The following is a 22,481-nucleotide window of genomic DNA, read 5'->3' as shown; positions in this document are numbered from 1 at the left end:
TGTACCACAACTTGGGTTTGTATTATTTTTTTTTACAATACACTGTAATTGTCGCAACTTAAATTATTTCAAATGTGCCGAATTTGTCAAACAAATACAATTCACAACTAAACGTGCAAATGTGGAGTATTTATTTATACTATGGAACGTCTGATTTAGGTGTCTCTGTATGAGTAATGCTCGTTGCTCTGTATGCTAAAATTATATACTAGTCTTTAAAGTCTGACTCTGTTCAACCAACGATAGATGGCAACCGTCGTTATGGGCAACGTATGTAAACAAACTTCGAAAACAACAATAACCCTATTCCTTGACAAGCATGTTTTGTTTACGTATACGAAGTCTAGCATGTCAATGTTTAATTTTTGACAGAAAAACGCGTTCTAAATGTAAATATTTAACGTATTATTAGTGGGAGATGCGTTAAATAAGTAAAATAGAAAATATTTTATTGAATTTGTATTACATCAAATATTATCATGGGAAGTAATTTTTTGTTGAAAGAAGAAAATTTCTACAAAATTAATGCCGATTTAGAAATGAAAACGAATAAGTTAATGAAAGAATATGAATCTGTAATGGTTAGTTCATTCTTTGTAAATTTTTACCATTTCACAGATTTGATGTGCCTTTTGTTTGAAGTGCTTTTTTTTGTTTTGTTTAGAGACTTCAGGAGCAATTAACTGATAAAACCACTCAACAACAGGGAAATCTTAAGGAAAATGCGTGCGAAAGTCAAATTGATGGAAGGTAACTTTGTTTCCTTGTAGATATATTTTCAGTAGGTATACTGAGTTGAAGTTAGTTTCAAACTTAGCTTCGAAACGACTACCATACTTTAAGTATGGCACATTACTTTTTTTTGTGGTAATTTTGTATTTAGATTTGAAGCTAACTTGTAATTTTTTGCTAAAAAAAAGTGTTATATTTTATATTTACCTGCAGGTTTTACAAAAAAAAAAAAAAAATCAACATGTTAAGCTATAGTCTACAAATTAATGAGCTTTCTTTTAAGTACCAAATTTGAAATGGGAATGCAGCCCTGTGTTGCTAAGTTATAATGCTTAAAAAATATTTTAAGAATTTTATTAAAATGTTTTCCATACAGGACATTTGATGTAAAATAAAATCACATCTGGACACTCTGTAATATCATTCTAGTACACCATTTCTTTATTCTTAAGAAGCAATAAGAAGGATTAAAAAAATAAAATTACTTACTATCCATCAGTAAGTTCAGACGAATGTGTCACTACTATACAGTGGTGGTCCTATGGGAGCGGTGATGGACCCCCTTCCCCCCAACCCATAATCCCTAGAACTAAAAATAAATATATATAAAATAGCTAGAGGTATGATAAAAAATTATACTCTATCCCAGTTTGTATCTAACTTGAGATGTCAAATCCATTTTTTTAAAATTTATTGTACATGTTTTAATGTTTATCTACTATGTATACATTTTGAAAAATTAAACTAGCTCAAAAATTACCCTAAACCATTGATTTGATGCTGAATTCTCAAGATGTCAGGAAAATGTTTATAGTAGTTTTTCAAAGTGGCTGTTATTTTTTCAAAATTTTGGACTTTCCATTCAACTGGTAGGTTTTCCACACCACCAAAAACTCTTAGATCATCCTACATCCCTAGAATTCAAAGCCGTGTTTGCCACCGCAATTCTACATAACTGTATTTGCTTAAGGATTAACTTCTGTACAGTTTCTTTGCTCTTCGACCACCGCAGTTGACTTACGGTTGGTCTGCCTCTGATGAGTGGTGGAAAGCAACAGATGGTGCATCAATGTCAGCACAGTCAAAGAGTCGATGTTGTCAGCAGAGCAAGGAGGCCCAGCACTTCAGCGCTACTGTCCGCAGTCCCTTCGCGTGGCTCCTCGGCAAGACGGACGCAGTCTGCTGTGCATCTTAACACTGCTGGACTTAACAGGCTCAACCCCAACGGATCAGATGCCTCAAGGTTGCACTTTACTTTCGTTGCAAAACAGCCCCTTGCAAGGGTGCCCATATGATAGTTTGTAAGGGGTTGGGGGGGGGGGGGGGGGGGGGCTATAACTGGAGGTATGGAGTATTTATAATATTTTGGAAGATGAATGGCGACTTGTAAGTAGCCATAAAATATTCCAGTTCCGCTACATAAAAGATATTTTAGTGTTGAACCACTTATACATAATACCAACTTTTAAATTATTTTCTTGAAAGAAAAACACCTGACTACACTATATTTTTTCCTTTCCCTGAGAACTGAGGGAGGGGGCACCTCCTTGCCCCCCGAGCATGGTTGCCCTTGGCCCCTGGGCTTTTAAAGTCATTAATAAAAAAATTCATCCTTTTTTTAAAATATTGCTACATGAGTCAGAATACTTGCAATATAAACATGCAGGAGCTTATGCAGAACTTAATTTTGGGGCAGGCTTGAGCTAGAACCACTTTGCCTGCCTTTTGTTTTTGAATTATTTTCTTTTGTTGGTGGGAATGATAGATTTTCATAGATTTTTTTTTTATAATTTTGGGTGTGGTTGAGGTTGAAGTAGAAGGGGGCGGTGGGGGGGGGGGGGGAGAAATATATTTTACAACCCCCATCTAAGGGAGACCATGCCCCCTTAGCTCTCAGGAAAGGAAAATATATAGTGGATTCAGATGCTTTTCTTTCAAGAAAATCATTTAAATGTTGGTATTACATAGAAGTGGCTTAAAGTATAAGGATTTTGCTCCTTCATTTGTGTTGCTAAATATTTACTAGTTTCAATAAAGTAGGTAAAATAACTTGTTATTAATTTTTATATAGTATGAGTACCATGGATTTTTAGTAACAGGACTAAGTTTTTTAACATGTTCGGAACTGGAACTTTTGTTTGGCTTTCTACAAGATGCCATTAGTCTTCCAACATATTAAAAATACTCCATATTCCCAGGTCTAGCCTCCCCTACTCAACAAACTATCATATGAGCATGCGGTTATTGTACATCAAGTTATGACTTGATTTTGAATATTGTAGCTGATTATCTTTCTTGATTCTCTGCATGTTTAGCCTCTATGTTTCAGAATTTTTTTTTGTGTGACTACATACTTCAGTAACAAAAGACTGGGAGACCAGGAAAATAAACTCCTCATTCCTCACTTCACAAAATCTGTAAACAATTCATAATCTGTACATTTTTAAAAAATGGGCATTTACATGCTTATATATCAATGCATAGTTATACTTAAGCGCATGGACATACAAAACGAAAGAGTACATTAGTAAAAATTGTGTAATTGTGTCGTGGGGGGGGGGTTACGAATCGGCGTACGTTTATACCTTGGGCGCCACCACGTGGATGGGCACTTGGACCCAGCTACCGACTCTGTCCCAGGGCCGTGACGTGACCCATGTGGAGCTAGGCTCGACTTCCCCCTGCTAGCACTCACCGGCCCGCTCTCAGCGGCGGGGACACTATGTTACTGCTCGTGGGGTCTTGAGGCGCCCCACACACCTCCGTCTCTGAGCTGGGAAACTCGTGGTCGAGAATTAAGTGTAATTAGTCTGGTGAATATTGAGTTTTATTGGCGCCGACACGTACACTCACGACAGCACATAGTCCAGCTTGCATGCTGACCAGGACACTGCGTGGCCCGGCCCCGAAAGTACAAGTCCGCCGATTAATCCCAAACGCTCCGGGGAGCTTTAGTTAATTAAGTTATATAGTCTGCTGCCGGGGTAGGCCTCAAAGGTTGATTAAAAAAGGTTTAAAAATTAGTTACGACGGTGGATGTTAACAAATCGGTTACGAGCAAAAGTTGAAGTCGACGAGGTGCTGAGGTGCTGAGGTGCGTCCTACCCCGCACGGCGAATGGAAGAGACTGCCCCGGGCCCCGGGTGTCATGGCCACAGGAAGTGCTGAACTTACCGTAAGTACATTAATATTAAAGACAGTTAAACATAACTTTTTAAACCTTTTAAAAATTACAAGTTAATTAAGATTTAAGGATTACATATTGCAGATATTTAAGAATTACATTATTTTAAAAAAAAATGCAGTCTCCACTGCTCCAGTTAGGGTGGGTGCCGAAAGGTTTCGCGCAAGGTGACCGAACACACGCACACACACACTTGTTGGCGGGAGGCTTGAGACAGAGTGTGTCAGTGGGAGGAGAGGAGGTCGGCAGTGGCACGAGGCACATCGGGCCTAGGGAGGTCTTAGCCCTGGTCGATGTCAGTTGTATAGCTATATCATAAACGTATAAAAATTCACTATTTTAATATGAGCAACTTTTTCATATGGTTTACTTGCAGTCCACATTAGTTACACAAATAAAAGACAACAAAAAAGAAAAAAAAATAACTTGTTTGTTATGTATTTTATGCTTTGCATACATATTTCATTTACCCATATTAGAAAACAAATAAACTTTCATGACCTAGTTTTCATTCAAAGTATACAATGTAGAAAACTATATTTGAAAAAAAAATATTGAACCAAGTGACATGCAAACAAAATGGTAATTATATGAATATTTTTAAACAACAGACGATTAAATGTGTTCAACTCACATCTAGCACAGTCAATCGCTGACACAAACTTGCAATTTTTGTTTTACACTTTTTGAAAACTGAGTACAGTTGCTAGCCGGCCGGACTGTTGACGAGGCTACAAGAAGAAGAGGACGTCCGAGCCTTCACGTCGCAGTGACGGTATTGGCTGGTTGCAGTCTCCGCAAGGCTGACGGCGGAGGGGGCGGCGAGCCGCTGGGACCCGAGGGAGACCTGGGGACAGAAGCGCTCGTGAGCTTCCTCAGGGCCAACGTGAAAGTGCTGCAGGGAGAGGTCCAGAGTTTGCAGGCAGACTTGAAGACTCGGGTGAGCTCCTGTTCGCTTTGTAACACAAAAAAGGGCTAGCAGAGTTAAAGTTTATCACATACATATATGTTTTTTTAAATGTCTGGCAAGAATATAAAATAACTAGAGCCAAGATTTTCTGGTGTTATAAAAATGAAAATTTCATCATAAAAATTAGTGTAAGTACTTTGTCTTTATCATCATTAAATATAAGTAATAATAAGTTCATATCATGCATATCAGCTGCTACAAAATTTGTCGTAAGTTGCTTAAAATATGAACACAAAATAATAATACATAGGTATATTGATAAAAATAAGGAAAACAAAAACTGCAATCAAGTCATTCAATATACTTCTGTAATGTTCCTTAGTTTACAAGGAAGTTCACCATATTTTCAAATTTAGATTTTACTTTTTGTCTGTCTTATGATTTCAATACTATTAATATGAATAAAAAAATTTCAACGTTAAATACCCAAAATAATATGTTTGGGAAGGGAGAAACCTTGATATCCTCCCCTCTGGCTACACCATTGGAGACATGCGTTATCTATTATGTGTGAATTTAAGTATTTAGCTGGGCAAAAAAAAAAGTAAGGATTTTGCTAGATCAAGTTATACAGAGAATAGACGTATCATTTGTAGATAATAAATTTTGTTCAGCTAATGTCATGTAATTACCATATACAAATGAAATACTTTGCTTCTGTGTGCATTTAAGTTTTCATTACATGATTACATGATAATATAAATTTTTGAATTTTGGCTGAAAACATTGAAAATGATTCTGTTGGCTATGAGTTAGTGACATCATATGACATTCATCTACATCATAGTAAAGCAAGAATAAGCTCTAAAATTGATTTTCTGAGACACTTAATTTACATAATTTTGTATACACACGATGGGAAGCAAGTAATAGTTTCTATAACTTAACTTTCACTAGTTTTGAATTTAAAGTTTAAAGTGGTTTAGTGAGTAAAATTACACAATTTTTATACTTCAATTGCAATTATGAAGAGTACTGGTATGTGCTATGAATATTTTTGTAGGTCTAGTTATTTGTATACTGCTGTAGGACTCCTAGAGCATCATAGTAATCTTGAATTAAAAATAAAAGTACATAAACCTAGCAATGTTTGTGCTGCCATCTAGATTGAACTATAGAAACTAGCTGTGCGAGTGCTGCTGCCAGTTATTGTGTTTGACCTTGCTGGAAATTAAAACAAATTGCCTTGTGGGAGGCAAGTGATCTGACCACTCAGTGAGTGTCCTCATGTAAACAAATATCCACCCTGTTATTCACTTTACCAGTGGCTTTGAATTTTGGAGGGCAGGTGTCTGAAGGATTTTGGGTGGTATGCATGCAGTAGTGGATCCATTGGATTGGGGGGGGGGGGGGGGGGCTAAGAGGCTCAATCCAGGCCCCTCCTTCCCCCTCTTTCCCAAAAGCAACTGGGACCCCTGACAAATCTCAAATTAAACTTGATATTATTGTACTTGCTTAGTACTACACTACCTATGCTCGAATTTTCATCACTTATTGGTACTTACTTAATCAATTTTTATGTTTTCAAATTTTTAATATCTATAAGAAGGCCTTCAGCAGGGTCAAGACCCTCCAAAACAAAATCCATGATCCGCCACTGGTGGTATGGAATACCTCCCAGTTGAGTGGGAAGTACATAATCTTAATATATATAAATCTCGTGTCACAATGTTTGTCCTCAATGGACTCCTAAACCACTTAACCGATTTCGATGAAAATTGGCATTTATGTGTAATTTTTTCCAACTTGAGAGATAGGATAGTTTTTATTTCGATTAATGGTCTTAATCTGATAATTTTAGAGTTTTCTAATGTGATGTATGTATGAGTTGGCAGAAAATCACCACGGCAACGGCTGTAGCATTGTTGATGCTTCATTCGTCTCCATGGCAACGACTAGTATTTCATTGTTAGTGTAGTCCTCATCACTCATTAAATACAGACCACCAATTTTTAGATATATACAGGTAAATAACTATACACTGGTAGAACAAAGTCGGTCGGGATTTGAAAGTGATATAAATTATTCAAATTAAGATGACAATTACTAACTACATCTGATTTCTAAAAAGGTCCAGTGAACTCTTTACCAAGTCAACCGATTTCGATGAAAATTGGCATTTATGCGTAATTGTTTCCAACTTGAGAGATAGGGTAGTTTTTATTTTGATTAATAGTCTTAATAATTTATAATTAATAATAAACTGATTATCAATGTTGATTGGTGTTTAAGCCCGGGAAACAGTGGGTACTTCGTTTCCATGACAACGTTGCGTGCTTGAGAGTCGGGAAACCATCGGTGCTATTCGTTTTTTCTTCGGTACATTACAAAGCATTGTATTAAGTTTTTGTCAAAATTAATTAATTTTCATTTTATTTCATTTATTATAACTGTAAATAGGAGATTTGGTCTCATTTTCCCCCCCATAAATACAACCGTGCGAAGCCGGGTCGGGCAGCTAGTAATAAAAAAAAATCAAGGCTATTAAAATATTATTTTCAAAACATTTCTGATGTCTTGAAAAGTCGTAACATTTACAACCATGGGTTTTTTTTCCCTCCATTTTTTATGAGTAGTCTAATTAAATTTTAAACTGTTACACGCAGTACATTATTTAAAAAAAAAAAATGCAGTCTCCACTGCTCCAGTTAGGGTGGGTGCCAAAAGGGTTCACGCACTGCGACCGAACACACGCACACACGCACACACGCACTTGTTGGCGGGAGGCTTGAGACAGAGGGTGTCGGTGGGAGGAGAGGGGGTCAGCAGTGACGCGAGGCACATCGGGCATAGGGAGGACTCAGCCCTGGTCGACGTCAGTTGTATAGTTATATTATAAACTTATAAAAATTCACTATTTCAATATCAGCAAAATTTTTAATATGGTTTACTTGCAATCCACATTAGTTACACAAATAAAAGACAGCAAAAAAGAAAAAAAAAAGAACTTGTTTGTTATGTATTTTATGCTTTGCAACACTAAAAAAATGTTGAATAATAATTTTTTTTACAAAAAACAAAGATAAATTGTGTCGACTTGAAAAGTGAGGTGCCAGCACAATTACCTAGCTCCCCCTGCAATGCACGCGGCGTCGCCGCAGGTGGGGGAGTGCCGGGAGCACCTGGGGCGGCTGAAGCTCGCGGAAGAAGAAGGGGCCAAGTGGAGGCAGCTGGCCGCCGGCGGCAAGGAGCAGCTGAGGAAGCTGGAGCTCCAGGGAGGCGTGGCCGCCACCAAGCTCCAGCAGAGGGAGGCGGAGAACGCGGCCCTTCGCAAGGTGGCGGACGCTAGGACGCTCGCACGAACCTGACCTGTCGGGGTCGGTTCCGGGCCCTCGTGGGTGACCGTATCTTAGCCCAGTCATATTTGGGGTTTCCCCTCGGAATGAAAGATAATAAGTAGAGACCCGTGAATTTCGCGGATTCAGTGACCTCCAGGATGGACTCCAGTATCCTCTACACACTCGGGCAAATGCCAACTGTTCATTGGCTGTTGACTTGTGAGTCGTCTCGACTGGGTGGCCTGTGATTCGACATTTCTATGAGTGAGGGTCTCTAATTGGCCCTCAGTCCTCCAGATTAACAAAGAACCAATGACAGAAGCAGCACTAAGGTATAATTATTTGAATTTTAGCATAACACGAAATGAATCCGCGAAATTCACGGGTCTCTAATAATAAGCTGTAAATTGGTATAAACCTTTGTTTTGTCGTTCTTAATGTTGCCTCAAAAGTCACAAATGTTGTCGTGTCCGTGTCTTAAGATATTGAAGGTCAAAGGTCATCAAAATCGGTTTTTCGCGAATATCTTGCTTTATATTGCTTAAATGAGGTTTCGCACCTTTTATAAAAGTTGTAGAGTATAAAATTCTCTACAACTTTTGTTTGAACTTTTTTTTCATACGACCAACCGTTTTTGCGGTAGACCGTGAAGAGTGCGCCTTGTACTTGCGAAGTAAACCTGCTGTAACATACTGAGACCATAAACTTTAAGCAGGGTATTTATGTATTCACAGGTGGGTAGCTTGGGAACTTCAAGGCAGTGAGCGAACAACCTTTTTGTTCACTCAGGCGGGAACAGACAGTGGATCTGTTACGACGGTTACCACGATAAATTGAGTATTAGAATACTCATGAGCATGGTTATAGGAAGTACACAACACTTACCAAGCTAAGATAAATATTTTTCTATTAAAGGCTGTTATATTTTGTAAGCTATATTTTAATAGGGATCATCTGAAGCAGTAGTTAAAGTGTCTGTGGCTCATTAGTACAATTACAATGGTAGGGTAAACTATTGTCAGGTGTAAAATAGGAAACAGCCATTGATATTGTTTATAGTTTTGTTTTAAAATTATGCTGAGTTTTCCTGAAGAAAGTCAGAATGTATTGAAGTATTACATTTTTATAAAGTACCTACGAACTGTAGAAAATGTGCATTAATAGCGAAAAAGAACCAATGTGTTTGTTTCATTCAATTGATATGCTTGGTCAATTTTATGTTCGCATTTCGACCAATTCACCTTATGTGCTGAGATTTCAATACAGGATGCCTTTTTCTAAAAAAAATATGCTTCCTTATTTTGGAATATTAGGAGAAGGGGGGAAGATAATATGACTTGAAAATTTGTTACTAGGTAGTATTAATAACATTTTAGAGCTAAAATATTCCTATCTAAAGTAAATTAAATATTCATATTGTTGATAAAGTATTTTAATAAGTACATTTCAACTTTAATAAATTCAATGATTGAGTCAATTACTTATTTGGTTATGGATTTTCATGTCCAGGAAATAGAGTCACTGAGGAAAGAGCTGAAGACTTGCACGCAAGCAGCATCTAGCAGTAATGTGCGTCTGAACAGATGCTTGGAAGATATGGAGAAACTTAAAGCATCTGTTAAAGAAATTAAACAGGAGAAAAAGGTAAAATTTTAGCAAGCATATCATAATTTTATGGCATGAATGAAATTTTCCTATATCTTTAAGTATGAAAGTTTACAATTTTTTAAGTGTCTCTGTTTTAACTCTTCTTGAGTGATTTTTATAAGAAGGAGGCAGAATAGTTTTAGAGAAAAAAAGGGGGAGTGAAAAAAATAATGATGAGTCCGCTAGTGTTGAACCATTTGAAGAGAGTCATAGTTACTCCCGCCGTTTACCCGCGCTTGCTTGAATTTCTTCACGTTGACATTCAGGGCACTGGGCAGAAATCACATCGAGTCAACACCATGTTGAGACCATCTCGATGCTTTGTTTTAATTAGACAGTCGGATTCCCCAGGTCCGTGCCAGTTCTGAGTAAACCGTTTAATGGCGGCCGAAGAGGGGAACCACCGGGCCCGAAATGACAGCTAAACTACTTGTGTAAGGAAAACAAACATCTACAAATGGTAAATTTTTATGAATTGAAAGATATGAAGTACAAAGTTAAATCATGTTCACACACAAATAATCATGATACTTAAAAATAAAATGCAATGTCTTGCATTGTCAATAATGATAATTGCTTTATTTCTTCTGTAGTGGGTGAACATACATACAATAATTTCCTCCATTGTTTAATGTGAAAAGTGAGCTTGGTAGCTGATAGTTATGTGGTAATGTTTCTGTCTACATTTGTTGATGCTTGATTTTAAGGAATAACTTTTGAATCTATCTGCCACAAAGTTATAAATTTATAATTTAAAATCCACCATGTGTGCCAGTTATGGTCATGTAAGAACTAAAATTTTGGGTTTCTCAGGAACTTCAAGATGAAAGCTGTCAAAAGACTAGCGAACTTTTAACAGTTGTCAAGCGACTGGAAAGGCAGAAACTGGAGTTAATTAGTGGTTTCAAGAAGCAGATGCAGCTGATAGACAATCTGTCAAGACAGAAGGTATGTATCATGTGCCTACTTTAATTTAGTAGTGCTTGTGCATTCTTAACAAAGCTGCATTTGAAACGTCCTTAGTTGTTATAATTGCATGCAGTAAATGAGTATGTTGGAATAATGTTTAGTTGCAAAATTGTAATTAAAAGCATACAACAGTCTCTGTTTACATGTACCAGCAGTGGCGGCCGGCCCTATACTTTGCAGGGCCCTAGGCCACATATCTAATATTTTGAAGAGGAGTTTAATGTTTGATTGGGAGAGAGAGAGAGAGAGTGTGTGTGAGAGAGTGTGTGAGAGAGAGAGAGTGTGGAGAGTGTGTGAGAGAGTGTGAGAGAGAGTGTGAGAGAGAGTGTGTGAGAGAGTGTGAGAGAGAGAGTGTGAGAGAGAGAGTGTGAGAGAGAGAGTGTGAGAAGTGTGAGAGAGAGAGTGTGAGAGAGAGTGAGAGAGAGTGAGAGAGAGAGTGTGAGAGAGAGTGTGTGACAGATAGAGAGTAAGAGAGTGTGTGAGAGAGAGTGTGAGAGAGTTTGAGAGAGAGTGTGTGTGAGAGAGTGTGAGAGAGAGTTTGAGAGAGAGTGTGTGTGAGAGAGAGTGTGAGAGAGAGTGTGAGAGAGTGAGAGAGTGTGAGAGTGAGAGAGTTAGAGAGTGTGAGAGAGTGAGAGAGAGAGAGAGGAGCAGGGGGGGTGTTAATTGAATAACACCTGAGAAAAGAGGACCTAAGGTTTTTTGCCAGAAAATTATAAAAATAAACTTTTTTAAGCCAACCTGGAATTTAAATTTGGTTTCGATAATTTATCTTAAGTAAATGTAATATTCTTTTCTAATAAATTATACTCAGGCTATTTTATTAATTATAACAATCAAATTCCAGTGAAATTGTGTCATTGTATGAGACAGTAAAATCTTATTAGTTTTTTTTTTTTATACAAAACCATGACAAGTCAATGGAATCAAAAAGTATTGACCAACATTTTATTTTATATGCTAATGCCATATCAGTTCTTCCTTTTCCTAATTATTTACATGTTTTTTGTAGAAAATTGGACAAAAAATAAGATAAAAACGAAAAGGGCTGGCGTGGAGAGGGGACCTGGAGCCACAATTGACAATATGTTTCAAAAATAACAACCTTATTCAAGAGGTTCCAATCATACAAACTGCACAGTACAGGGTAATTATAAAGTCCGTGAAACATTTCATAAAATCGGTACAGCGAAATGGAAAAGAATAACGTAACAAATTATATACCGCATGAAAGAACAACTCTCAAAGTTTTTTTGAATTTAGCGCCAAAAAGCTATTTTAAAAAACAACCGATAAAGGGCACTAGTGCATGTAGTTGCTGAAAATGGCTGCGAACCAGGCAGAGAAAGCCTTTTAATAATAATAATAATAATAATAATTTACACCTGCAATTGGGCTTCCGCCCGGTGGCAAGGAGTTCCCACCCCCCCAACTACCATCACTCCTCCCCCCCTCTGGAGCCTCCTTCGTAAGTCCTTCCCTCCTCCCAGATCCAGTGTCCTCCCCTCAAGTTCGTTCCACTCTCGCCTCACAAGGAATACCTGTCTTCCTCTCTCTGTCCGTCTCCATTCTCTCTGAATCTTCCACTCATGATCCCTCCTTCCTCGATACAGCCCTCTGTGCAACCTAGCTCCCAGCTTTCCCCAGCCCCCCTCCCCCCCACGAATTACCTTATTCATTCTCACCAGCCTTTCCACCTTCCTCCTTTCTTGCAGTGTGTCCCACCCCAGCTCCTTCATCATCACCGATGGTCTGTGAGTTTCCCCCATCCTACCCTCGCCTTCCCTTCTCCTCCACATATTCGTCACCCATCTCGCTGCCTTGCGCTGCACCCTCTCCAACTCCTCAATTTCCTTCTCCACATAGGGGTCCCACACCACCGCAGCATACTCCAACACTGGCCGTACCAATGTCGCGTACGCCTTTTCCTTTACATTCCTACCTGTCCCTTTCAGTGTCCTGCTAAGCAGCCCTAACCCCATTCTGCCCTTCGTCACCACCTTCTTGACCTGCTTTCCCCACCCCAAGTCGTTCTGCAGGATCACTCCCAGGTATTTATACTCCTCAGCTTCCTGTATCACCTGTCCCTTCCAGCAGTACACTTTTCCCTCCACCCTTCTCTTCCTCGTGAACCTCACCACCTTTGTTTTCCCTACATTTATACCCATTTCGTTTTCCCTCGACCAGCACTCCAGTTTCTGCAAGTCCTCTGCCAGGTGCGCCCCTTCCCCCACAGTTTCATAGAGCACACAATCGTCCGCAAACAACCGCAGCCTACTTTTCAACCCCTCCCCTATATCATTCATCATGATCAGGAAGAGCAGGGGTCCCATGACACTGCCTTGTGGTACCCCTGACGTCACATTTCCCTCTTCTGACCATTCCTTACCCACTCTCACTCGCTGGATCCTGTCCCTCAAGAAGTCCCCTGTCCAATTTACCACCCTCCTGTCCTCTATCAACCCCTCCACCTTTTCCATCACCCTCCTGTGCGGCACCCTGTCAAACGCTTTCTCAAAGTCTATAAAAATAGCGTCTACCTGCTTTCCCTCATCCACTGCCTCCACCAAGTCCTCCAGCAGCCCTGCCATCTGCGTTTCACAGGAGTAACCCCTCCGGAAGCCGTGCTGCCTCTCATCCATCCAGTCCCTTTCCTCCACCCTTTCTAATATATACCTCACTACCAGCCTCTCCATCACCTTGCCTACGTTTGACGTCAAGCTGACCGGCCTATAGTTTGCCGGGTGTGCCTTATTCCCACTCCCTTTATAGATGGGCACCACCACAGCCTCTTTCCACTGCCTCGGCAGCTGTCCCTCCTCCAGTGACTGCGCATACAGTACTTGCAGGTACTTCCCTATCACCTTCCCTCCCAGCTTGAGGTGCCTGTTCCCTATCCCATCTGGCCCAACCGCTTTCCTCACATTCAGTCTCCTCAACTCCCTTAATACATCATCCCTCCGTATTTCCAACCCTCTCTCTCCCCCTGACTTCTCCTCTTGTGCTCCGCACCATACTCCCCCGTTTACAAAAACCGATAAGTATTGTTCCTGCAGTAAACGAGCCTTTTCCAGGTCACTCACACACTCTTGCTCTTCTCTCCCCTTTAATACTGGTAGTCCCTTCTCCCCCTTTACTCTCCTAATATATCGGTACAGATCCGCCCAGTTTCCCCGCCCCCCTTTCTCCATCATCCTTTCCATGTATGCATCCCTTGCTTCCCTAGTTTTCTTTCCCAGTTCCTTCGCCAGATCCTTCATTTCTGCGTTTAGCCCCTCCCCTCCACGCTTCTTGGCTCTTGCGTGGAGCCTCCTGCACTTTCGCTTTAATACCTTTACCTCCCGTCCATGGTAGGGCGGGTCGCCACCCTTTCCTACCCTCCTTTGGGGTACGAAGCACTCCACCATATGCTCCAATATGCCCCTCAAAACCTCCCACTTCCCTTCTAGTTCTGCAATCCCTTCCCACCTACAGAACTCCAATTCAAGAAATGCCTCCGCCCCTGCTCTATCCGCCCTGCTCCACTGTCTTAACACTTCCTCCCTACTTTCCTTCACCTCCCTCCATCCCATTTCTATCTCCACCACCGGGATTTTGTGGTCACTGATGCCCTCCATCACCATAGTGCCTGCTACTACCTCCACAGGCCTCACCAGCACCACATCTAGTAGGTTCCCAGATTCCCCCTGTCCTTCACCATTCCTCATCCTGGTGTTCTCCCCCACCACCTGCTCCAGTCCACTATTTACCAACTGGGTTGCCCATCTTTGCTCCCTCACCCCCATTTCCTCCGGTCCTTGCTCCCACACCACCTCTGGCATGTTTAGGTCCCCCGCCACTATCACCCACCTATCCTCCCTCAACAGTGACAGCCTGTCCTTTACCCCTTGTATAACCGCCTCCCCTTGCCCTGGGGGTCTGTACACTGCCAGCAGCATGAAGTCTTTCCCTTTCCCTTTTATCTTCAATTCCATTATTTCCACACTTTCCCCCACCCATTCAATCTTTCCTACTAGTCCCTCATGCACACATACCATAATCCCTCCTCCTGTCCTGTTCCTGTCTCTTCTAAATATTTCATAGTTTGCCCCCTGCAGTTCTCCATCCCCTATTTCCTTGTCCAGCCACATCTCTACTGCTATGGCAATGTCCACCCCATATGCTTCCACGACACTCCAAAACTCACCAAACTTTCTATAGACACTCCTACAGTTTATCACTGCCACTTTCACCCGTTTTCTTCCTTCATTCACTTCCTCTCTTCTGATCCCTCCACTCCACCTCCCTCCCTCTACTCTTTCCGCCCCCTCCACTGACAGTCCTAATCTCTCCCCTACCCCTATCCGCTCCCTTTCCATCCCCTCATTTCTCCGTTTCCCGAATGGTCCCCCCCTCCTACCACCGCCCTACGCATTTTTATGACCTCCACCTCCAGGTACCTGGCTAGCTTGCCTTGCCCTCTCTGACTAAGATGGATGCCATCCTCGCTGACATCTACCTCCCCTAGGTGTTTTCCCACGTTCACATATCTTGCTCCCATCTTATCACAAATTCCCTTCATCTCCCTGTTTGCCTGCTCTATCCGTCCTGCCGGGACTCCTTTCCTTGGGAGAACCCCATGCACTACCAGGCCCGTCTCCTGGCCCCATTTCTTTCTTATTTCCCTCACAAGGTTTTCCAATCCCTCCTTCACATGCTCTACTCCATCCGCATAAATTACATCATTAGTTCCGCCCTGTATTATCACTGACCTCACATTTCCTTCCCTCCTCATGCTCCTTACCACTTCTGTCAAGTCCCTCAATCTCCTTCCGCCCCTGAATGTTCTGTACACCTCCTCCCCATGATCCCTAACCCTAACTCCCCTCATCATTGAGTCCCCAATCATGAAAATTTTCTTCCGCTCTCCTTTTTCCTCCTCTACTCCTGCAATCTCGCTTCTCCCCAACAATTTATTCCTCCTCACTATGTCCACCTCTTCCCTCCTTTTCCTCTCCATCTCTACTGTAACAAATCCTTTCCCGCCCTCTTCCAGCCCCTCAGCAGCATTCCCACCTGCTTCCAGGCCCCCGTTTCTCACCACATCAGCCCAGTGGTCTCCTCTCACCCATTTGTCTTTCCCACCAGTATTTCTACCCACCACTCCCTCCTCCCTGTCCCTCATCAACACTTCTGGTTTCCCATTATTTGTCCCCTACCACACCCTCTTCCTGTCCCAGGTCCTGTACCCCCCCCCCCCCTGTGTTTTCCTCTGATCCTCAAGGGACCTCAATTTTTCCTCTAGATCCCAACACCGGTCTCTTTCCCTGTCTCTATCTCTTTCTGCATTTAGTCTTTTCAATTTTCCTTCTTCTACCTCCTCCTTCAAGTTCCTTACTTCCGCCCTCAGCGAATTTACCAGTTGGCCTAGCTGGCCCAATTCCTTCTCACACTTTTCCCAACCTGTCCTCATCGAGTCCACTTCCCTCCTGTTTTCATTTACAAGTCCCTCCATTTTCCTCTCCCTCCCAGCTAGGTCCCTTTCCAATTCCCTTTTCCATCTGTCACACTCTTGACAAGATTTATCTCCTCCTCCTTCCACAATCCTTCCATTTAGCATTTCCATTATCCACTCCTGCATCTCCCTTCACCCAAGCCTCACTGCTCCTTCTAACCTCACTATCTCCTGACTCTGAATAGGATCCCCTTTTTCCTCCGTCCCCCACAATCCCGTGCACATGTCTTCCCCCTTTTCAACCAACATTCCCCTGTCGGCTTTCTCCTTCTCCCCATTGCATTTGTCACACCACCACACTACATCCACCAGGCTCTCCAGACCCGCCATAACCCCGCCGCACTTTCCGTGAAACCACCCGTGGCACCCATCACACTGCACTCCCTCATCCCCCTTTTTCCACACCTTCTTACAGCCCTTACATCTAACCTTACCTCCCATCCTTAATAACAGCTACCTAGCCACGTGTCCTTGCCACCGAGCTTCGCTCCGAATTTCAAGTTCTCCCTATTCAAACCCCCTTTCACGCAACTTGTGTTGACTTTAGAAAATAACACCGCACTCAGTTTAAAACTCCATCACACGCCTCCACAGAAAATTTCAACTATAAACGTCCTAATTAACACAGCCGAGAACACCACACATCCAACCGCGCCGCCATTTTATTTTTCGACTTCAAAATGTGCGAATCGGTAGTGAGTGTCCAAAGAGCTTTCCGTGGCAAGTTTAACAAAACACCACCAGTTTACAATAGCATAATGAAGTGGTACAAGAAATTCGAGGAAGACGGCTGTTTGTGCGACGCAAAACGGTCGGGTCGACCAGGAGTGTCACAACAGACAGTGGATTTTGTACGGGACGTGATGGTGCGGAATCCCAAGAAGTCAACTTATCGGGCTAGTGCAGAATTAAACATCCCTCAGCCAACAGTGTGGAAAATTCTTCGTAAGCAATTAAGAGTGAAGCCGTACAACTTGCAGCTTCTGCGAGCCATCAGTCACGATGACAAATTGCTCCGACTGCAGTTCTGCATTGCCATGCAGAACCATCTTGAAGACGATGACTTTGCAAGCAAATTAATCTTCAGTGACGAAGCCACTTTTCATCTCTCAGGAAGAGTGAACCGACACAACACACGCACATGGGGGACAGAGAATCCACATGCAACTCTCGAACACGTCCGAGATTCACCAAAAGTTAACGTGTTCTGTGCCATGTCAAACAAGACAGTTTATGGCCCCTTCTTCTTCGCTGAGAAAACTGTCACTGGTATCACCTACCTTGACATGCTGCAATTGTAGCTTATGCCACAACTTGAAGCTGATAGCAGGGACTTCATCTTCCAACAAGATGGTGCTCCACCTCATTACCACAATGTGGTACGAGATTATCTAAATGAGACATTGCCACATCGCTGGATGGGCCGTGGGGCGGCCGCTGACCAAGTGCTACTCCCGTGGCCACCACGATCCCCGGACTTGACACCTTGCGATTTTTTCTTGTGGGAATACATTAAGGATAGTGTTTATGTTCCACCTCTACCACAGAACCTTGACGAATTGAGACACCGTATCGTAGCAGCTGCTCTTACCATCACTCCTGATATTCTGGGTTGGGTATGAGCAGAATTGGACTATCGATTAGATGTGTGTCGTGTAACGCAAGGTGGACACATAGAACATTTATAACTAGTGAAAAAAAAAAAAACTTAAAGAGTTATTCTTTCACGTGGTATATAATTTGTTACATAATTCTTAGCCATTTCACTGTACCAATTTTTTTTAAATGTTTCGCTGACTTTATAATTACCCTGTAGTTTGTAGACATACACCTGGGTGCCTACAGGTCACCAAAGTTACAAAAAATAAGTGAGGCTGGAACATTCTAGAAGTTTTAGAAAGAAAGGAAGACACAGCCGAGCCATGGGTGCAACATTCTGTCTGGGGCCTACCATTTGGCTGAATGTCCACTACTCCGAACGGCCACTTCTCCGAGCTCCTTTTGTTCAAAGGACCACTTGTCCGGTCAGCCAACTCTCCGAGCTTTGAGCGTCGGATGGTGTCTTCCACCTGCTCGACCTTGCTCCGCCCTGCCTCCTCCTTGACGCCCAATCCCAGCACGGCAGATAGGCTGCCAATCAGCAATAACAGTTTTTTTTCTTCTCAGTGAGATAAACGAAAATAATACCACGTCCGTACATAAAACAGCTAAGTGGCAAGCAACACATAGGTTATCGCAAGTTAACATTTCAAACAATTTAAATGTAGTGCATGTAAATTTATAGTGAAAAAATATATGTTTTATTTATAAACAACAGAATGTGTAAAAACGGGTATTTAACACGCTGAAAAATCTTACTTGAATCCATCCTTACAAATGTGAAGTATTTTAATAGTGTGTAATGATCATCTCATTATGCCTGGCCTTGTGCTGACACGTCACCAATATTTTGGATTCCCGAGATAAATATAGCATGTTCAATAATGCTGTAACATGGTTAGCTCAGTTAATGTATGTCTATTTCAAACAGTATTTTTTAAATATCAAAGTCACTTTTAAACATTTCTCCATTGAAAGAATCAAGTGCATTTTTGGGAAAACCCAGCGTGTAGGTGCATAACTGTGCAGTAGTAGGGTAGAAAATTTGCTGGGCGCTGCCTCGCCAACCAATCAGAACGAGCCATGATCTATTTTCCAAAATTTAAGGGAACAAATGTTAGAAATGCACTTTCCTTATATGGTCATGTTTCTGATACTGTATTTTGATTGATTATTTGACCCACAAGGTAGCTTTCCTTTGTTTTCACCTTTGTAAAAGGGAAGACAACTTCATTGTTCAACAGGTTGTCGCTTGATTGTCGCAGCGTGCGGTCATGTCATCCACAGTTCACGAAAATGAATTAAGATTTTACGAATAGATAATTTCACGCCTGTTGGTCAGGGTGAAGAGTAAACGTTTTTTTATTTGTTTTTGGATTTTTTTTGTAAACTATAAATTCGACCCCAGGCATCGGCTCACGGTGACTGTTATCACCCTCCCGAGACATATCCGCAGGAAATTGTACCTTCGTTAAAAGTTAACAAAAGGACTTAAGTTTACAGTGAATATGTGACATGTAAGTTGTGATCGGCATTTTGTATTGAGAAAATAATAAAACAAAATACTGCTTTAATAAACTCTGTTATTGTAAATACAACTGCATACCAACTTTTATCTTAAAAAAATAATTCATCCTCAATGTTGGTAACCAAAAAAAAAAATCCATCGTACCTATGTAAACATCATAAACTTTCCAGTGATTAAAATGTTTTTTTACTATATTGTGGATTGCTTGGCCGAGCCAACCTGGAATGTAACAGGCTATGCTTCATTTTAGATATTTAAAAAATTTATGGTTGTGCTACCGCAATTGGTGTTGAAGTGTTTGTCGAAGTTTAGGGCGCCACCACATGTATAATGGGCATGTGGACCCACCCGGCTACTCTGTTCTCAGGGCAGTGACGTAGCCCGTGTGTGGCGAGGCCCGTTTTCCCCCTGTATCACTCAAAACCTCCGAAATATGATGACAAGTGCATGAAGCTCCTTCCTCTCGCAGCGCTCGCAACTCACTGACCGTTCGTCCTCGCTCGGCAACTCTCGGGAGCGGAGCACTGACGTCACATTGGCGGGCGGTCGTAGAGGGTGGAGGTGAAAGGAGGGGGCTCGCAGCGTTTAAGAGGAGAGGTGGTGGCACATCGGGCTCAGAAGGGCGCAGCCCGGTACAATGTCAATTGTGTAATATTAACAATTGTTTGTAACTAAAACCAGAGCTCTACAAGCTTATGCTGAGTAAAAGGTTACAGAATAACGTAGTTATGAAATGTAGGCAATAATGCAAACAAATTTTTTTTATTGAAACTTTAAACAGTGGCAGCATGCTACTCCCCATTGTAATCATTATTGTGACCAGTGTCACCGTGAGTTACCATTGTGAATGGAATTTCGTATCCAGTAACTAGGTAACATGTGTTTTTATAAAAAACTAGAATATCTCAGTTCTCTCAACCCATCGGGTCTTCCATTTCACTGCCTAAAAATAAAAGTTGGGATTCCAACTAATTTGATGCCTAAGCTGCAACTTGCAAACCTGTGCAATGGGACAAGACTACGAGTTGAAGCACTCAGGAACCACATAATTGGAACCATCATCCTCACATGACCAGCAGCCGGGCAAATGTTGCACATTCCTGGCAGTCCCATGATCCCAAATGACTTACCATTTCAATTTAAGCAATTACAATATCCAGTTAAAATTTCGTTTGCGATCACCGTCAACATATCTCAGGGTCAAGAATACAAAAATGTTTTTCTCATGGACAACTGTATTTTGGTCTTTCTGGATCAGGAAGCGTGGAGAATCATTATACTATTTTGAATCCATTCATGTAATATTACAAAAAAATTTAGTATCCTCAGAAAGAAGTATTGAAATAAATCAGTCTCAGTATAATTAAACAGATCATTATTTATCTCATCTTTAACATCTTGAGTATATAACCTTACTCTTTTCTGTAATTTATTTTGAATTTGTTTTGGAAATGAGCAATAATTTGAATATCAGTTGATATTATCAAAATAGTTGTTTCTTCGTAAGTTATATTTATCTACTCAAGCAAAGCTGGAGCATGTTTATAGTATTATAATAAAATGATCCCAGAGCATTAAAAAAAAAAAGTAATTTCAGGGTGTTTTCATACGGAGAAAATTAATGTGTCTAATTGTCCGATCAACCATTATGGAATCTAAACAGAATCAGTCAGTGACTTGAGTACAGATTGGAGTGTGTGTGTACTGAAACATCTGCTTTGTTCATGTATTATATTATTTGCATCTATTGACTATAACATTAACTTGATATTGCTTATATTTAAATTTTCCATTAAGTGTACATATTTTGTTTTATTTCTTTGTTGCACAGAGTGAAAAAATGATTGAAATAACTTTTGGTTTGCAGATACACCTGGAAGCTGGAAGAGTTGTACAGTTTGCAGAGAAAGAATTTCTTAAGTTGCTGGACTCTACAACTGAACATGAAGAAAAATTATAGTACAAATAAGTGTAAACACATAATGTAAAAAAATGTATTTTTTGACTTGTACATAAAATTCTTTTATTCAAAAAGGAATTGCAAATACGTATAGTTTTAAACAAATAATTAGTTACCATTTGTGGAAAATAAATTAAAAAATTATTTGTGATTAATTTATACAAAACATTGTTGGCTTTGTTGGGTATTTTAGTATAAACAATGGTTGGCTTTTGAAGAAGAATTTAATAAGCAGAGAGATACGAGAAAATAATTATTGGCCACACAGCATAGATTATGTGGATTTTCTTATATTTAGAATTTTCACTACTTAGAGTTACACAGTTATTTTTATGCTAGAAACTGAATGGTTTGATTTTATTTTTCATTAAATGAAAAAGTGTTGTAAGGAAATATAATTTTGTTGTTTCAGTTACAAAATTTTTGGCACTAAATTAAAAAAAAAAATTCATGTTTATTGATTTTTATGCTTAGAGACATTGGAATAGAGTTTTTAGTTTTTCAATTCTTTGTTCTTTAGGGCCCTATTAATGCAAAATTATCTGTCAGTACCATGTGTGACATTAGGTCTGAATGATTAACTGAAGTAACTTCCCAGATCTGTCTGGCAAAACCTCTTGTGTCTGACCAGAACCTCGTGACCTCATTTCCCACCCGTCAGTTGACTGTTTGTTCAGGTAATCATTCAGTCCTGTCAGTTGCATGGAATATTTTGTGATGGCCACATATAAACGGGAGAGCCTCCCTTCATTATTTAAACGTACAAATCACTTCCAGATTTGTGGGATTTGGAAGAATTCTAACTACATTATACAATGCACTCGTGAAAAAGTTGAAACTAGGGATGGGCCAATAAAATTCTCAAATACCATGAAATCTGTAGTATTTGAAGGATTCAATATTCCAGGAAAAATATTCAAAGAAAAATATTACAGGAAATAAAATAAATTAAACAACCTCTGAAGTTTACTAATTCAATTTTTTCTTCATACGTATCCTGTTATCATGTCCCAAAATGTTGTATTTTTAACATGTAATTATATGAATAAAATACAATATGTACTGATTCTGAAAACTTAGTTTGTGAAACAAACATTTGAAGGATTGAATGCTTCAACACCAT

General features: G+C 40.5%; 1 protein-coding gene across 3 annotated transcripts; it reads left to right on the top strand.

The window, feature by feature from the left end:
• The first annotated feature begins 188 nt into the window (after window positions 1-188).
• LOC134528252 (testis-expressed protein 9) lies at window positions 189-22,424 on the top strand. Of its 3 annotated transcripts, none has more exons than XM_063361707.1 (8): window positions 189-270; window positions 665-750; window positions 1,835-1,975; window positions 4,709-4,856; window positions 7,988-8,161; window positions 9,674-9,808; window positions 10,625-10,759; window positions 21,266-21,743. In XM_063361707.1, the coding sequence occupies exons 1-8, from the start codon at window positions 247-249 to the stop codon at window positions 21,356-21,358; spliced, it is 936 nt and encodes a 311-aa protein (XP_063217777.1). In that variant the 5' UTR covers window positions 189-246; the 3' UTR covers window positions 21,359-21,743. The 3 variants fall into 3 exon arrangements, with proteins under 3 accessions (XP_063217777.1, XP_063217779.1, XP_063217776.1); XM_063361709.1 differs by lacking the exon at window positions 189-270 and adding an exon at window positions 272-581 and having other exon boundaries at window positions 1,838-1,975; window positions 21,266-22,424; XM_063361706.1 differs by lacking the exon at window positions 189-270 and adding an exon at window positions 289-581 and having other exon boundaries at window positions 21,266-22,424.
• The last annotated feature ends 57 nt before the right edge of the window (window positions 22,425-22,481 follow it).

The sequence above is a fragment of the Bacillus rossius genome, chromosome 1, assembly GCF_032445375.1.
Source record: "Bacillus rossius redtenbacheri isolate Brsri chromosome 1, Brsri_v3, whole genome shotgun sequence".
In the NCBI taxonomy this organism is placed as follows: domain Eukaryota; kingdom Metazoa; phylum Arthropoda; class Insecta; order Phasmatodea; family Bacillidae; genus Bacillus; species Bacillus rossius.
The sequence above is the reverse complement of the archived record's forward strand: the minus strand, read 5'-3'. Positions and strand labels throughout refer to the sequence as shown.

What these genes read in the sequence shown, in the direction of transcription:
- LOC134528252 (XM_063361706.1), top strand. Translation starts at nt 480, where the DNA reads ATGGGAAGTAATTTTTTGTTGAAAGAAGAAAATTTCTACAAAATTAAT. An exon ending in AAGAATATGAATCTGTAATG is followed by an intron (nt 582 to 664) that starts GTTAGTTCATTC and finishes TGTTTTGTTTAG; the next exon opens with AGACTTCAGGAGCAATTAAC. An exon ending in AGAACGCGGCCCTTCGCAAG is followed by an intron (nt 8,162 to 9,673) that starts GTGGCGGACGCT and finishes TTTCATGTCCAG; the next exon opens with GAAATAGAGTCACTGAGGAA.